This window comes from Bidens hawaiensis, unplaced genomic scaffold, assembly GCF_021521415.1.
Source record: "Bidens hawaiensis isolate Kalapana, Puna unplaced genomic scaffold, B.hawaiensis_p1.1 tig00022913_1, whole genome shotgun sequence".
NCBI classification, from domain to species: domain Eukaryota; kingdom Viridiplantae; phylum Streptophyta; class Magnoliopsida; order Asterales; family Asteraceae; genus Bidens; species Bidens hawaiensis.
The window spans coordinates 7,986-26,664 of record NW_027493587.1 but is presented as its reverse complement, the minus strand read 5'-3'; the positions used below and the strand labels follow the sequence as shown (position 1 = coordinate 26,664).

General features: G+C 43.3%; 1 protein-coding gene across 1 annotated transcript; it reads left to right on the top strand.

The window, feature by feature from the left end:
• The first annotated feature begins 15,161 nt into the window (after positions 1 to 15,161).
• Positions 15,162 to 18,030, top strand: LOC143566560 (uncharacterized). The gene has a single exon (XM_077053229.1). It carries the CDS (start codon positions 15,201 to 15,203, stop codon positions 18,021 to 18,023), a length of 2,823 nt encoding a protein of 940 aa, XP_076909344.1. The 5' UTR covers positions 15,162 to 15,200; the 3' UTR covers positions 18,024 to 18,030.
• Positions 18,031 to 18,679: the final 649 nt, after the last annotated feature.

Genomic DNA, 18,679 nt, shown 5'->3' with positions numbered 1-18,679 from the left:
TGTCCTGGAATCCAGAGCGCTTACATGGTGGAATGGAGTAGCTCATGCGCGTGGCGCAGAGGCTGCTTCTAGCATGACATGGGAGGAATTTAAGGAAATTCTGACGCGAGAATTCTGCCCTCCCAACGAAGTTAAGCGCCTGGAGGAGGAATTTTGGAATCTTAAGCAGTACAGTGGTGAAGCGCGCGAGTACGCGACACGTTTCCATGAACTAAGCCTGCTTGTCCCTCACCTTGTTACCCCTTCCCGCCGAGCCATAGAGAAATTCCTTGGGGGTCTCCCCATGGAAATTCAAGATTCTGTATGGGCCAGAAACCCAGTAACCCTCTCTGACGCCATCGAGTTGGCCGCTGTGCTCAGCGACAACCATGTCAGGGCAGGAACCCTGTTCCTGCGGGGAACTGAGAAGACCAAACTCACCAAGACTGCCCCTGAACCAACAGAAACCAAACCTGAACCCTCAAACCGTAACAACCTCAAGCGCAGGCGCAAGGCCTATGCGCTTACCAACCCGCCCATAGTCCAGCAACCCATCTACCAACCTCCAGTTTACGCGCCTAACCCTCTGTCAGCCTACCCAACACCTCCTGTAGTCCACAACTATGCCTTAACCAATCCCGCACTCCCTGCCCCGCCAACTAAGAAACCTTACACAGGAAATCAACCCTTTTGCCCAACCTGTAGATTTCACCACCCAACCCAAACCCCGTGTCGACTTTGCAACCGATGTGGCCGTACTGGTCACACTGCTGAAAACTGTAGAGTCCTTCCCGCCAATCCAATTGCGCCAACACCACCAGTCTACCCGCAGAACCCACAACCAACCTACCAAAACCCACGACCCAGATCGTGCTTTAACTGCGGCGATCCCAGTCATTTCCGGAACGCGTGCCCAAGGCTACAAGTTCAGATTACGCAAGCGAATCCGGTAAACCAGATTTCAAACCAAGTGATGCGTGGACGAGCTTTTAACATAACCGCGCACCAAGCGCAAGCGAATAATGACGTAGTTAATGGTACATTTTTGCTTAACGGATTTTATGCTTCTATACTTTTTGATACTGGCGCCGATCGAAGTTTTATCTCTCGCGCCTTCGAGCAGAAGCTTGCGCGACCGCGCAACGATTTAAAAGAAGATTTTTCAGTTGAATTGGCTAATGGCGAAACTGTTTTAATTAACTCTGTGATTAAAGATTGCACGCTTAACCTTAACGAAAACGATTTTCTGATTGACCTCATCCCTATGCCTCTTGGAAGCTTTGATGTTATCATTGGTATGGACTGGCTTACGCATAATCGCGCCGAAGTTATTTGCGCCAAGAAGATGATTCGCATACCTCGAGAAAATGGTGATCTTCACATTTACGGCGAAAAACCCTCCCGCGGTCTTAAACTTATGTCTTGCGCCGAAGCCCAAAGACTCATGCGGAAAAGGTGTATTGCATTTCTAGCCCATGTGGTTAAACCTGCTGAAGAAGAGAAGCTTCGCGATATCCCTGTTGTGCGTGATTTCCCTGAAGTTTTTCCTGATGATCTTCCTGGTATCCCTCCCGCTCGTGAAGTCGAGTTTCGTGTTGATCTTGTCCCTGGTGCTTCCCCCGTAGCTAAATCTCCTTACCGTCTTGCACCCGCTGAGATGCAAGAATTGGCAAGCCAACTTCAAGAGTTGACTGCTAAAGGATTCATTCGCCCTAGCTCTTCGCCCTGGGGTGCTCCGGTGTTGTTCGTTAAAAAGAAAGATGGATCGTTTCGCATGTGTATTGATTACCGCGAGTTGAACAAACTCACCATTAAAAACCGGTATCCCTTACCGCGTATTGACGACCTCTTTGATCAACTCCAAGGTGCCTCTTGCTTTTCCAAGATCGATCTCCGTTCCGGTTATCACCAGTTGCGCATCCGCGATGAAGATGTTCCGAAGACTGCTTTTCGAACTCGTTATGGCCATTTTGAATTCTTGGTCATGTCCTTCGGTTTAACCAACGCACCCGCCGTTTTCATGGATCTAATGAATCGGGTGTGTAGGCCCTTCTTGGATAAATTCGTGATTGTGTTTATCGATGATGTTCTGGTGTATTCTAAGACCAAGGCCGAGCTTGAGCAACATCTTCGGTTGGTGTTGCAAAAGCTTCGAACCGAGCAGCTCTATGCTAAGCTTTCCAAGTGTGAATTTTGGTCGGATGAAGTACAGTTTCTTGGCCATGTTGTTAACAAGATGGGTATCCATGTCGACCCATCCAAAATTGAAGCAATCAAGAACTGGATTACGCCATCCTCTCCTTCCGAGATCCGTTCCTTTCTGGGCTTAGCTGGTTATTACCGGCGCTTCATTTCGAACTTCTCAAAGATCGCTTTGCCTTTAACAGCTCTGACGCACAAAGGTAAACCGTATATTTGGGGCTCGAAGCAAGAAGAAGCCTTTCTATCGCTCAAGCGTCTGTTGTGTGAAGCTCCTGTTCTTGCGCTACCTGAGGGTAATGATGATTTTGTCGTGTATTGCGATGCATCCAACCAAGGTCTCGGTTGTGTTCTTATGCAACGAGGCAAGGTTATCGCTTACGCATCAAGGCAACTTAAGGTTCATGAAAAGAATTATACAACTCACGACCTCGAACTTGGTGCAGTTGTTTTTGCCTTGAAGATCTGGAGACACTACCTTTATGGTACTAAGTGTATCCTTTACACTGACCATAAAAGCCTTCAGCATATCTTTGATCAGAAGGAACTTAACATGAGACAACGCCGATGGAACGAACTCATCAGCGATTACGATTGTGAGATCCGGTATCATCCTGGTAAGGCTAATGTGGTAGCCGATGCGCTCAGCCGAAAACCCTGCCAGCTTAACTGTATCTTGCCGCGCACCCAGCTTCACTTCGCGCCGATTCAAAGCAACCTTGAATCGCGTATTCGTGACGCGCAGCGCGCATCCATCAGTAATGGTAATCTTCGCGCCGAGTTAGCGTGTGGCGCGGAAGCACTCTTTGTCCCTAATCTGAGTGGAATTCTCTGCTATCTCAATCGCATCTGGATCCCCTTTGATGAGAATCTTCGCGCTGATATCCTGAGTGAAGCGCACAAATCTCGATATTCTATTCATCCCGGCGCTGATAAGATGTACAAGGATTTGCGCATAACTTATTGGTGGCCTGGTATGAAAAAGGATATTGCTGTGTTCGTAGCTAAATGTCTGACTTGTTCTAAAGTGAAAGCTGAACACCAACGCCCATCTGGTTTGCTCGAACAACCAGAAATTCCTACGTGGAAATGGGAATGTGTAGCGATGGACTTTATTACCAAGTTACCTTTGACAGCAAGCAAACATGATAGCATTTGGGTAATAGTGGATCGATTGACTAAGTCTGCTCACTTCCTGCCCATTCGTGAAAACTACCGTGTTGAGCAACTCGCGCAGCTTTATGTCAAGGAAATTGTCTGCCGCCATGGTACTCCTTTGAGCATCATATCCGATCGCGATGGCCGTTTTATATCTCGCTTTTGGAAATCTCTCCAATCTGCGTTAGGAACTCGCTTGGACATGAGTACGGCATATCATCCTCAGACTGACGGTCAGTCTGAGCGAACTATTCAAACTCTTGAGGATATGCTCCGATCTTGTGTTCTTGATTTTGGAGGTAATTGGGATTCACACCTGCCTTTGATCGAGTTCTCTTATAATAACAGCTATCATTCCAGTATCGGTATGGCCCCATTTGAAGCACTTTACGGTCGTAAGTGCCGCTCCCCGATTTGTTGGAGCGAAGTGGGTGAAACTCAAATCACAGGACCCGAACTTGTTCAAGAGACAACCGATAAAATCGCCAAGATCCGTGATCATCTGCTGACTGCCAGAAGCCGACAGAAGAGTTACGCAGATCGTAGGCGGAAGCCTCTCGAATTTCAAGTTGGTGATCTTGTTCTCCTCAAAGTGTCGCCCTGGAAGGGTGTTGTCCGCTTTGGGAAGAAAGGTAAGCTTGCTCCTCGTTATGTTGGACCATTCAAGATTCTCGCGCGTGTGGGAAAAGTTGCCTACAGACTTGACCTGCCGCCCGCGCTCAGTAATGTGCATCCAACGTTCCATGTATCCAATCTCAAGAAGTGTTTAGCTGACGAGAACCTTCACATTCCACTTGATGAAGTTCAAGTTGATGAAACTATGCATTTCGTTGAGAAGCCTGTTGAGATTTTGGATCGCGAGGTTAAGCAAACCAAGCGCAGTCGCATCCCTATCGTGAAAGTTCGTTGGGAGTCCAAGCGCGGAGCCGAGTTTACATGGGAAAGGGAAGATCAAATGAAGATCAAGTACCCGCACCTGTTCTCTGCGCAACCTACTTCGAGATAAATTTCGGGACGAAATTTCTTAAAGTAGGGGAGACTGTGACATCTGCCCCGATCCGACCCGACCCAGGTACCCGTTTCTCTGACCCGATCTCTTTCTTTTATGATTTAATATTTATTTATACTTATATTTTACTTTTAATAATAATAATGTTTTCCTTCCTGCCTCTTTCTCTCTCTCTTTCCGCCGTCCCGTCCCTCTCCTTCTCTCTTTCCGCCTTCTTTTCCCTCTTGTCGCCGTCCCGCCCTTTAGCCTTGTTTCCCTCTTTTTCTTCTAACTCTTTGCTTGTCCTTTGTTCCTTCCCGCCTAAGGTTGTCTGCGCAGCTCCACGCGCCAGACCCCTTACAAGGAATCCTGCGTGAAGACCACCTGTTTCAGCAATACGCGAGACGAACTCTTCTCGCAGCGCGCTAAGAATTGTAAATCTTCTCGCAGCGCGCGAAGGACGGTAGTTCTTCCCGCGACGCGCTAAGGATTTGTAGTTCCTTCTCGCAGCGCGCTAAGGATCGTAGTTCATCCCTCGACGCGCGAAGAATTATAGTTCTTCCCGCGGCGCGCTAGGAATTTTAGTTCCTCCCGCGGCGCGCTAAGAAATGTGACTCTTCCCGCGGCGCGCTTAGAAATGGTAGTTCTTTCCGCGACGCGTTAAGGTTAGTTCTGTCTGCCTTCGCGCTCGCGCTCTCTTGACCTTCTGTGTCAGCCTTCTCGCGTCAAACCCTTTTGAGTTTTCTTCTGTTTAAGCTAGCCGTTGCTTTTGAGTTGTCTTATCTTTTGAGCTGTTGACCTAATCTGCTTTATGTCTGAAAAGTTACTTTCGGCGCAGCATGCGCACCAACCCCATTGGTTGACAGAAAAAGTGACTGACATAATCTTTTGAGATCTGCTTTTGCCATGCTTGACCTGTACCTTTATCTGAACCGCCCATGTTTTTTTTACTGTTCCCTGACAGCTTTTCCTTTGCCCCCTGCAGCTGCCATATCTTTCCATATCTTTTGCTTTTGGAATCTTTTACTTTTTGAGATCTTTTCCCCTTTTTCTAGGGATTGTGTTCCCTAGGGTTTTTCTATAAATAATAATAATATTTTCATAACACATCACACACAAACACTTAATCTCTCCTGTTCTCTTGCTCCTTGCTCTCTCTGCCGTCTTCCTCTCTGCCTCCGTCTTCCTCCCTGTTCTGCCCTGCTTTTCCGGTAATATATATTATATATAATAATTTACTTATTAATTATGCTAACTTATAATCAAGACTTAAAACAAATCATTAAAACAATAATCTTATTTATAGGTTAACTTGTGCTTGTTTAAAGTTGGTTCTTGCTTTATCTTACACCGCATCGTTTATCAAGTGAGTAATCTCGTACCTAATCCCTTTTTGCTTTTAATGTTTTGGGATGTTCATGTGTTCATACAAACTTAGAGTCTTAAACTTGTTTATGAACTTTAGTCGCGCAGTATCCCATGTGTTGAGGACGTAGACTTGGCTGTTTATTTGTATGTGTGGATCATTAACCGTCTTGTCGGTCTATTCCGCAGTTTTCATGGTACCATTAGATGAACACGGGAGAACTATCGTTTATGATTTTCTCTTTTGTTAACACATGCACAGTTAGTCTTGTTTGTGAGCTCAATTGTGAGCACTGGCAGTCTTATGAATCTTAGAGTTGGTCCCGATCAGATTACACCCTTGTTGAAAACCAGACATACACATGTTGCGCGCAGATTTTATTGTTATCTATGTATTGTATTAAACTTGATTTCTCACCAACACGCAAGTGTTTGACGTTTATTTTAACACATGTTCAGGGTTGCAGTAGCTGTTTTGGAGCTTGTGGACACATAGGAAGTTTTCTTTATTTTGGACCTAGATTAAAATGTATCAAGACAAGTTATTGCTGTTTTATTTTTATGATTTATAATATATTGATTTATGATGATTTATGTTATCTTATGTCTACTTTGCGCGTGCGCGAATGAACGTATTTATTAAATATTGACACCCAATAGTGTCACGAGTAATGAAACAATATGTGGCGCCCCGATGTATAATCCGCCTTTGGTCGGGGTGTTACAGATTGGTATCAGAGCCCGTTGACTTTAGGATAGGTGGTTAGACGTAACGGCCTAGAATACCTAAGAGTCCCTTCTCGCGCATGAGAGAAATCTCATGTTTGCGCGCTTATTGTTAATTACTCGTTATTTATGAGTATGCTCGCGCTTGCGCAGTATATGATTTTATGTTTTATTTCGCGATATTTCGATTTTTGTTGAATTTCGATTTTTATTGGTTTTACCTACATATTCGTTTGTGGGATTTGAAAATCCGAAAAGTCATGGTGATACATGAATAGTTGATTTTCAATTTCCATTTACGATTATGTTCTGAGGTTGGAGACTTGAAAAGTCATGGTGATACATGAATTGTCAACCTCCAATACTCATTTTCTTGTATATTTTATATTGAAGATTGGAAAGTCATGGTGATACATGAATCGTCAATCTCCAATACTCGTTTACTCGTATATTTTAAATGGGAAATTCGGAAAGTCATGGTGATACATGAATTGTCGATTCTTGATTCGATTTTGTTACCTTTATTAAGTCTGCATTTAAAGTCATTTATTTTACTTTAACTTTTGATAGCATCTAACTCCGTGAAACCAAGCTTTATAAGATTAAAACTTTGCGCTAAAACCAAGATATTAACTAAAATTAAAATTTTTATAGAATGCCTCCGCTATCTCGCCAATTTCAGAGAAGAGAAGCCTCGCGCATGCGTAGACAGCAACGTTCCCAGGAAATGGCCGCCGCGATAGCCCAAGCTTTGAGCCAAAACAATACCAACACCTCTGGTTACAACATTAAATCCTTTAACGCGGGTAACCCTCCAAAGTTCACAGGTCTTGAAGGAGCCACCGTGATGCTCCAATGGCTCGAGAAGATAGAAAACACTTTCCTCCACACCCAATGCCCCTCAGACAGACGAACCCTATATGCTTCCAGTGTCCTGGAATCCAGAGCGCTTACATGGTGGAATGGAGTAGCTCATGCGCGTGGCGCAGAGGCTGCTTCTAGCATGACATGGGAGGAATTTAAGGAAATTCTGACGCGAGAATTCTGCCCTCCCAACGAAGTTAAGCGCCTGGAGGAGGAATTTTGGAATCTTAAGCAGTACAGTGGTGAAGCGCGCGAGTACGCGACGCGTTTCCATGAACTAAGCCTGCTTGTCCCTCACCTTGTTACCCCTTCCCGCCGAGCCATAGAGAAATTCCTTGGGGGTCTCCCCATGGAAATTCAAGATTCTGTATGGGCCAGAAACCCAGTAACCCTCTCTGACGCCATCGAGTTGGCCGCTGTGCTCAGCGACAACCATGTCAGGGCAGGAACCCTGTTCCTGCGGGGAACTGAGAAGACCAAACTCACCAAGACTGCCCCTGAACCAACAGAAACCAAACCTGAACCCTCAAACCGTAACAACCTCAAGCGCAGGCGCAAGGCCTATGCGCTTACCAACCCGCCCATAGTCCAGCAACCCATCTACCAACCTCCAGTTTACGCGCCTAACCCTCTGTCAGCCTACCCAACACCTCCTGTAGTCCACAACTATGCCTTAACCAATCCCGCACTCCCTGCCCCGCCAACTAAGAAACCTTACACAGGAAATCAACCCTTTTGCCCAACCTGTAGATTTCACCACCCAACCCAAACCCCGTGTCGACTTTGCAACCGATGTGGCCGTACTGGTCACACTGCTGAAAACTGTAGAGTCCTTCCCGCCAATCCAATTGCGCCAACACCACCAGTCTACCCGCAGAACCCACAACCAACCTACCAAAACCCACGACCCAGATCGTGCTTTAACTGCGGCGATCCCAGTCATTTCCGGAACGCGTGCCCAAGGCTACAAGTTCAGATTACGCAAGCGAATCCGGTAAACCAGATTTCAAACCAAGTGATGCGTGGACGAGCTTTTAACATAACCGCGCACCAAGCGCAAGCGAATAATGACGTAGTTAATGGTACATTTTTGCTTAACGGATTTTATGCTTCTATACTTTTTGATACTGGCGCCGATCGAAGTTTTATCTCTCGCGCCTTCGAGCAGAAGCTTGCGCGACCGCGCAACGATTTAAAAGAAGATTTTTCAGTTGAATTGGCTAATGGCGAAACTGTTTTAATTAACTCTGTGATTAAAGATTGCACGCTTAACCTTAACGAAAACGATTTTCTGATTGACCTCATCCCTATGCCTCTTGGAAGCTTTGATGTTATCATTGGTATGGACTGGCTTACGCATAATCGCGCCGAAGTTATTTGCGCCAAGAAGATGATTCGCATACCTCGAGAAAATGGTGATCTTCACATTTACGGCGAAAAACCCTCCCGCGGTCTTAAACTTATGTCTTGCGCCGAAGCCCAAAGACTCATGCGGAAAAGGTGTATTGCATTTCTAGCCCATGTGGTTAAACCTGCTGAAGAAGAGAAGCTTCGCGATATCCCTGTTGTGCGTGATTTCCCTGAAGTTTTTCCTGATGATCTTCCTGGTATCCCTCCCGCTCGTGAAGTCGAGTTTCGTGTTGATCTTGTCCCTGGTGCTTCCCCCGTAGCTAAATCTCCTTACCGTCTTGCACCCGCTGAGATGCAAGAATTGGCAAGCCAACTTCAAGAGTTGACTGCTAAAGGATTCATTCGCCCTAGCTCTTCGCCCTGGGGTGCTCCGGTGTTGTTCGTTAAAAAGAAAGATGGATCGTTTCGCATGTGTATTGATTACCGCGAGTTGAACAAACTCACCATTAAAAACCGGTATCCCTTACCGCGTATTGACGACCTCTTTGATCAACTCCAAGGTGCCTCTTGCTTTTCCAAGATCGATCTCCGTTCCGGTTATCACCAGTTGCGCATCCGCGATGAAGATGTTCCGAAGACTGCTTTTCGAACTCGTTATGGCCATTTTGAATTCTTGGTCATGTCCTTCGGTTTAACCAACGCACCCGCCGTTTTCATGGATCTAATGAATCGGGTGTGTAGGCCCTTCTTGGATAAATTCGTGATTGTGTTTATCGATGATGTTCTGGTGTATTCTAAGACCAAGGCCGAGCATGAGCAACATCTTCGGTTGGTGTTGCAAAAGCTTCGAACCGAGCAGCTCTATGCTAAGCTTTCCAAGTGTGAATTTTGGTCGGATGAAGTACAGTTTCTTGGCCATGTTGTTAACAAGATGGGTATCCATGTCGACCCATCCAAAATTGAAGCAATCAAGAACTGGATTACGCCATCCTCTCCTTCCGAGATCCGTTCCTTTCTGGGCTTAGCTGGTTATTACCGGCGCTTCATTTCGAACTTCTCAAAGATCGCTTTGCCTTTAACAGCTCTGACGCACAAAGGTAAACCGTATATTTGGGGCTCGAAGCAAGAAGAAGCCTTTCTATCGCTCAAGCGTCTGTTGTGTGAAGCTCCTGTTCTTGCGCTACCTGAGGGTAATGATGATTTTGTCGTGTATTGCGATGCATCCAACCAAGGTCTCGGTTGTGTTCTTATGCAACGAGGCAAGGTTATCGCTTACGCATCAAGGCAACTTAAGGTTCATGAAAAGAATTATACAACTCACGACCTCGAACTTGGTGCAGTTGTTTTTGCCTTGAAGATCTGGAGACACTACCTTTATGGTACTAAGTGTATCCTTTACACTGACCATAAAAGCCTTCAGCATATCTTTGATCAGAAGGAACTTAACATGAGACAACGCCGATGGAACGAACTCATCAGCGATTACGATTGTGAGATCCGGTATCATCCTGGTAAGGCTAATGTGGTAGCCGATGCGCTCAGCCGAAAACCCTGCCAGCTTAACTGTATCTTGCCGCGCACCCAGCTTCACTTCGCGCCGATTCAAAGCAACCTTGAATCGCGTATTCGTGACGCGCAGCGCGCATCCATCAGTAATGGTAATCTTCGCGCCGAGTTAGCGTGTGGCGCGGAAGCACTCTTTGTCCCTAATCTGAGTGGAATTCTCTGCTATCTCAATCGCATCTGGATCCCCTTTGATGAGAATCTTCGCGCTGATATCCTGAGTGAAGCGCACAAATCTCGATATTCTATTCATCCCGGCGCTGATAAGATGTACAAGGATTTGCGCATAACTTATTGGTGGCCTGGTATGAAAAAGGATATTGCTGTGTTCGTAGCTAAATGTCTGACTTGTTCTAAAGTGAAAGCTGAACACCAACGCCCATCTGGTTTGCTCGAACAACCAGAAATTCCTACGTGGAAATGGGAATGTGTAGCGATGGACTTTATTACCAAGTTACCTTTGACAGCAAGCAAACATGATAGCATTTGGGTAATAGTGGATCGATTGACTAAGTCTGCTCACTTCCTGCCCATTCGTGAAAACTACCGTGTTGAGCAACTCGCGCAGCTTTATGTCAAGGAAATTGTCTGCCGCCATGGTACTCCTTTGAGCATCATATCCGATCGCGATGGCCGTTTTATATCTCGCTTTTGGAAATCTCTCCAATCTGCGTTAGGAACTCGCTTGGACATGAGTACGGCATATCATCCTCAGACTGACGGTCAGTCTGAGCGAACTATTCAAACTCTTGAGGATATGCTCCGATCTTGTGTTCTTGATTTTGGAGGTAATTGGGATTCACACCTGCCTTTGATCGAGTTCTCTTATAATAACAGCTATCATTCCAGTATCGGTATGGCCCCATTTGAAGCACTTTACGGTCGTAAGTGCCGCTCCCCGATTTGTTGGAGCGAAGTGGGTGAAACTCAAATCACAGGACCCGAACTTGTTCAAGAGACAACCGATAAAATCGCCAAGATCCGTGATCATCTGCTGACTGCCAGAAGCCGACAGAAGAGTTACGCAGATCGTAGGCGGAAGCCTCTCGAATTTCAAGTTGGTGATCTTGTTCTCCTCAAAGTGTCGCCCTGGAAGGGTGTTGTCCGCTTTGGGAAGAAAGGTAAGCTTGCTCCTCGTTATGTTGGACCATTCAAGATTCTCGCGCGTGTGGGAAAAGTTGCCTACAGACTTGACCTGCCGCCCGCGCTCAGTAATGTGCATCCAACGTTCCATGTATCCAATCTCAAGAAGTGTTTAGCTGACGAGAACCTTCACATTCCACTTGATGAAGTTCAAGTTGATGAAACTATGCATTTCGTTGAGAAGCCTGTTGAGATTTTGGATCGCGAGGTTAAGCAAACCAAGCGCAGTCGCATCCCTATCGTGAAAGTTCGTTGGGAGTCCAAGCGCGGAGCCGAGTTTACATGGGAAAGGGAAGATCAAATGAAGATCAAGTACCCGCACCTGTTCTCTGCGCAACCTACTTCGAGATAAATTTCGGGACGAAATTTCTTAAAGTAGGGGAGACTGTGACATCTGCCCCGATCCGACCCGACCCGACCCAGGTACCCGTTTCTCTGACCCGATCTCTTTCTTTTATGATTTAATATTTATTTATACTTATATTTTACTTTTAATAATAATAATGTTTTCCTTCCTGCCTCTTTCTCTCTCTCTTTCCGCCGTCCCGTCCCTCTCCTTCTCTCTTTCCGCCTTCTTTTCCCTCTTGTCGCCGTCCCGCCCTTTAGCCTTGTTTCCCTCTTTTTCTTCTAACTCTTTGCTTGTCCTTTGTTCCTTCCCGCCTAAGGTTGTCTGCGCAGCTCCACGCGCCACACCCCTTACAAGGAATCCTGCGTGAAGACCACCTGTTTCAGCAATACGCGAGACGAACTCTTCTCGCAGCGCGCTAAGAATTGTAAATCTTCTCGCAGCGCGCGAAGGACGGTAGTTCTTCCCGCGACGAGCTAAGGATTTGTAGTTCCTTCTCGCAGCGCGCTAAGGATCGTAGTTCATCCCTCGACGCGCGAAGAATTATAGTTCTTCCCGCGGCGCGCTAGGAATTTTAGTTCCTCCCGCGGCGCGCTAAGAAATGTGACTCTTCCCGCGGCGCGCTTAGAAATGGTAGTTCTTTCCGCGACGCGTTAAGGTTAGTTCTGTCTGCCTTCGCGCTCGCGCTCTCTTGACCTTCTGTGTCAGCCTTCTCGCGTCAAACCCTTTTGAGTTTTCTTCTGTTTAAGCTAGCCGTTGCTTTTGAGTTGTCTTATCTTTTGAGCTGTTGACCTAATCTGCTTTATGTCTGAAAAGTTACTTTCGGCGCAGCATGCGCACCAACCCCATTGGTTGACAGAAAAAGTGACTGACATAATCTTTTGAGATCTGCTTTTGCCATGCTTGACCTGTACCTTTATCTGAACCGCCCATGTTTTTTTTACTGTTCCCTGACAGCTTTTCCTTTGCCCCCTGCAGCTGCCATATCTTTCCATATCTTTTGCTTTTGGAATCTTTTACTTTTTGAGATCTTTTCCCCTTTTTCTAGGGATTGTGTTCCCTAGGGTTTTTCTATAAATAATAATAATATTTTCATAACACATCACACACAAACACTTAATCTCTCCTGTTCTCTTGCTCCTTGCTCTCTCTGCCGTCTTCCTCTCTGCCTCCGTCTTCCTCCCCGTTCTGCCCTGCTTTTCCGGTAATATATATTATATATAATAATTTACTTATTAATTATGCTAACTTATAATCAAGACTTAAAACAAATCATTAAAACAATAATCTTATTTATAGGTTAACTTGTGCTTGTTTAAAGTTGGTTCTTGCTTTATCTTACACCGCATCGTTTATCAAGTGAGTAATCTCGTACCTAATCCCTTTTTGCTTTTAATGTTTTGGGATGTTCATGTGTTCATACAAACTTAGAGTCTTAAACTTGTTTATGAACTTTAGTCGCGCAGTATCCCATGTGTTGAGGACGTAGACTTGGCTGTTTATTTGTATGTGTGGATCATTAACCGTCTTGTCGGTCTATTCCGCAGTTTTCATGGTACCATTAGATGAACACGGGAGAACTATCGTTTATGATTTTCTCTTTTGTTAACACATGCACAGTTAGTCTTGTTTGTGAGCTCAATTGTGAGCACTGGCAGTCTTATGAATCTTAGAGTTGGTCCCGATCAGATTACACCCTTGTTGAAAACCAGACATACACATGTTGCGCGCAGATTTTATTGTTATCTATGTATTGTATTAAACTTGATTTCTCACCAACACGCAAGTGTTTGACGTTTATTTTAACACATGTTCAGGGTTGCAGTAGCTGTTTTGGAGCTTGTGGACACATAGGAAGTTTTCTTTATTTTGGACCTAGATTAAAATGTATCAAGACAAGTTATTGCTGTTTTATTTTTATGATTTATAATATATTGATTTATGATGATTTATGTTATCTTATGTCTACTTTGCGCGTGCGCGAATGAACGTATTTATTAAATATTGACACCCAATAGTGTCACGAGTAATGAAACAATATGTGGCGCCCCGATGTATAATCCGCCTTTGGTCGGGGTGTTACAACGAACATGAGGTTTTACTCAATAATAACAATTATGTTGTGTTGAAAAATGCATTCGAGTACTTTGGGTAGTTCAGGAGCACCACCGCAATTAGTAATTTAATATAGGTACTTTAGGGTAGTTTTAGGGTAAAAAAATAGTAGCACTACCACATTGTTTGACTTAATTTGGGCACTTAAGGTATTTTTAAGGAGTGCCCCTTGGCATTTGCGCGCTATCTGGAATGCAAGACTGCTATATATATTATTTTTTTTTTGAAATATTTCTTATCATGTAAACTATACACCCATGCTTAAGATATGTTCAAATTCAGAAACATTATTGCCACCATACATGTCAGACAAAGGGGAGCAAGGTTTTTAACATTTACCCTAGACCTGGACCTGCCTGGCTAAAGAATCTAGCACATTAACAACTAATTTCAAGACTATATTATTATCAAGAATTAATTAATTAGAGATCTCCATTGCCAACAAGTTCTGAGCTTTCATCTCCAAAAGCCTCTTTTATCTTCAAAATTTACTTTTCTGACCAATCTTGGGCAAAACCCATGTTAGATTCCAGTCAAAACATGTGCATAGTTTAGTAATTTCCCAAGATTTTGAATTGTAATCTGGACAGCACATAAAACAAAAAGAAAGTGCCCAACTCCAATGAAAATGGTTTGTTTATACCATAATCCACTCTCTGCAGCTTTTTTTAAAGCCACTTAAACAAATTTTTTATATAATCAAAACCTTGTGAATCTAACCCATCTGCTCCCATACATCTTCGTTAAAGAGAAATAGGTAAACATGTACCTTCAGCTTTAGATATTGCACTTCAATCATCTCATATATGTGAAGGGTTAAAAATGGTGGTACTTGTGAGATCTGACTAGTGAAGGCCCACAAATTAAAGCTTTCAAGTATTATTTCACATGTATGTAAGTAACCTCCTCTTCCTGCACATAAAAGTCCACTGTTGCATTCATCACAGTTTCTGATTCACAGTCACAATCACAACCATAGATTTGAACCCTTTTTTAACTTCTTGTGTCACCATAAATTTGAGCAAAAACTGGTATGCAACTTCTGGTTTTGATTGATTCCCACATATCCACTTTCAATCTTGAATGATTTTAGCTATTTGGCACATACCCTTTTGATGTCATTGTGATATTCTTGAATAAAAATTCATCCTTTACAAGTTTTCTTACTTTCCCACTTTCAATCTTCATAACAAATATGTTTTCTTGAATATTTTGCCAATTTAGCATATACCCTTTTGATGCCATTATGAATCTTGAATAAACATCAAATCTTTACAAGATTTCTTACATTGATGCATGCCCACTTTCAATCTTGATAAAAATGTGGCATACCCTTTTGATGTGATTGTGATTCTTGAATAAAAATCCAATCTTTACAAGATTTCTTGAACATATTATTTGAATATGAATCAAGAACCACTACCACCAATACCACCACCATCAACCACCACAAACCTCACCATCAAAATTTCAAACTCCACTCAAAAACCAAGAAAAGAGATATTAACCAACATTGTGCCAGCAACATCAATATCATCCTCCCCATATAACTCACCCTCATTAATCTCACCACCATCTTCCGCCTTTGTATCCGCCTTGCAATCGCCTTACATATCGCCTCGAGCCACTGGAGACGACCCGAACCACCCCGAAACAACCACAAGCACCACCACACCAACCACCTTCACTCAACCATCCACTCCTCTATCCTACTCCAACTCTGGCACTGATGACATCCCAAGCACATCCCACACTCCACCATCCTATGAGTTTAACACCACAACAGCGCCACGTGTCTCATTCTCATTCGCTATCCCTAGGGTTTCCTTCCAAAAAGGTTCTGTGTCTCCAGCCAATGCAAAACTGAGAAGCTGTGATGTTTACATAGGATACCATGGGCAAAACCCTAACTTGACCCGGTTCTGTAAATGGGTCAAGTCAGAACTTGAGCTTCAAGGCATTGCATCATTTGTTGCTGACAGATCAAAATACTCAGACTCTCAAAGTCATGAGATTGCTGACAGAATCATATGTTCAGTCACATTTGGAGTTGTGGTTATTACTAAAGATAGCCTGTTGAGTTACCTAACCCTAGAGGAAATTAGATTCTTTGCTCAAAAAAAGAATCTGATACCATTATTCTTTGACACTGATTTCACAGAAGTTGTTAATCTTTTGGGTCAGAATCCGGATAGTAAAGAAGGGAAAGAAGTGATCGAAGGGTTAACGCGGTCACACGAGTTTAAACTCGAAGCACACGCGGGTAACTGGCGGTTATGCGTGTCGAAAACAGCTGGGATCTTGAGGGGCAGACTTGGAAGAATGAGTGTAGCCGAAAAAGAAAAAGAAGCCGAAAACACCGACGACATCCCATTTCAGAAAAACCGGATTTTCGTCGGCCGAGAGGGCGAGCTCGCGGAAATCGAAGCAGCATTTTTCGGGTGTCGGGAATTCGAATGCAAGAATGCTGGAAATGGCGGGAAAGAAGGGACACAAGGGGCATCAGAAGGCTTAGCAGATGAAGAAAGTGAAGGTGATGGGGGCAGAAATGGAAAGTTGATAACTTTAGAAATTGGTACAAGAAACTCAATAAAAAGACCAAAATACAAAAAAACAAAGAGTGGGAAATACAAGAATCTTGGAAGTAGCATAATGTGCATCAATGGAGGTCCAGGAATGGGGAAAACTGAGGTGGCATTAGAGTTTGCACACAAATATTGTCAAAGATACAAAATGGTGTTATGGGTAGGTGGTGAAGAAAGATATTTTAGGCAGAATATATTCAATTTGTCATTAAACTTAGGGTTGGATATAAGTGCAGATGAAGAGAAAGAAAGAGGGAGGATAAGGAGCTTTGATGAGCAAGAATCAGAAGCTTTCAAAAGGGTAAAACGGGAATTGTTTCGCGATATGCCGTACTTATTGATAATCGATAATCTTGAAACCGAAAAAGATTTGCATGATTTGATACCAAGAAACACGGGTGGATCACATGTTATTATCACAACTAGGTTACAAAAAGTTATGAGCTTTGATCCAATGCAACTTCAACCGTTTCCGTTAAAAGAGGCAATCTTGTTAATGAAAGGAAGACGAAAGAAAGAATACCCGGGTCAAGAAGTTGAAATTTTAGCAAAATTTGATGAGAAGTTGGGGAGATCGAGTTTTGGGTTGTCGGTGATCGGGTCGTTAATTTCTGAGCTCGCAATCGCGCCTTCGACTCTTTTTGAAGCTATAAATAATATTGGTTTAGAGGAGTTTTCATCTTACTTTGATGAAGTGTTTTGGGGAAATAATAAGTTTCTACTCAAAGTTTTGATCTTTTGCATAACTATTTTACAAGAAAATGGGACGAGAAATGTTCTTGTCTCGAAGATGCTTCTAGTCAGTGCATGGTTCGCACCACTGCCAGTGTCAGCAAACTTACTAGCCACGGCTGCAACCAGCTTAGCTGGTTCGGCCAACCGGTTCAAGAAATGGGCCAAGTGTGCAAACATGACTTTGTTTTGTTGTTCAGGGTTTTTAACAAGTCAAACTTGTAGAAGTGAAGAAGATTCGGCTCTAGTGTTGGTCAAGTTAGGGCTTGCAAGAAGAGCAAACCGACACCCTGGATGCCACATTTTACTCCACCCGATTACTCAAACATTTGCAAAGCTAAAAGGCGGTTTACTTGCAGCAAAAGCAACGCTACAAGGCGTTAGAAAACTAGGAAGCCCAGTTTCAAACTCGGACCATCTTTGGGCTTCTGCTTTTCTTGTATTCGGGTACAAAAACGAGCCCCCGTTGGTCCAACTAAAAGCCCATGACATGGTTCTTTTCATCAAGAAAACTGCACTCCCGTTAGCAATCAATGCGTTTAACACATTTTCAAGATGCAATTCATCTTTGGAGCTGCTAAAAGTTTGCACAAATGTTCTTGAAGAAGTGGAGAAATCATTTGTGTCCCAAATACAAGATTGGTGTCATGGGTCACTTTGTTGGAAAAATAAGATGAATTCACATCAAAGAATTGATGAATATGTTTGGCAAGATGTGACACTTTTGAAGGCTACATTATTGGAAACAAGAGCTAAATTGTTGTTGAGAGGTGGTTATTTTGATAACGGGGAAGAATTGTGTAGGACTTGTATTAGTATCAGGACAGTTATGCTTGGTCATAATCATCTTCAAACTTTGGCTGCTCAAGAAATATTAGCAAAATTAGTTAGAATGAGTAGCAAGATTTGAAACTAGGTTAGCTAATTTTGGTACATTAATTAGTAGATCAATTTTCCCACAATGTAATCTACCATGTTGTTTTCATTTTGACCAATTTATATCTTGTGACACTTAAACCAAGATTCAAGTATCATATCCTATTTACTTCTGAATAAATTACCATGGATGGGACCATCTATGTATACAAGAAAAAGAAAAAGTAAAAAGAAAAAAAAACCTAGAGAAATTTATTTTGGGCCCCTAGACTATATACAACCAAACCCTAAAAAAAAATATTAATAACTACATTTAACATTTACTAATTACAATATGTCGGTAAGGAATTGGACCACATTTGATGTATTCATGAATCAAAGTCAAAAAATAGATCTAGAGAGTTCAGATTCATTGAAGGGTTACATTACCAAACAAAGACACTTGGCTAAAAACACAGTTGTAATATGATAAAACTGATGATATTCATACCACCACAAATAACAACAGAGTTACACTTTACTAGACAAACAAGTATAAATTAAAGGGGAATTCGCAATATTTGTTAACTTAAATATAATATATAATAAGAAGCTAGCCTCTCCGTAGATTAGCCAAACTACATCGAGTTCACAAGAAACCTAGGAGCCACAAGGTTTAGTGAATTCGGCCTATCGAATAAGGCAGCGTAC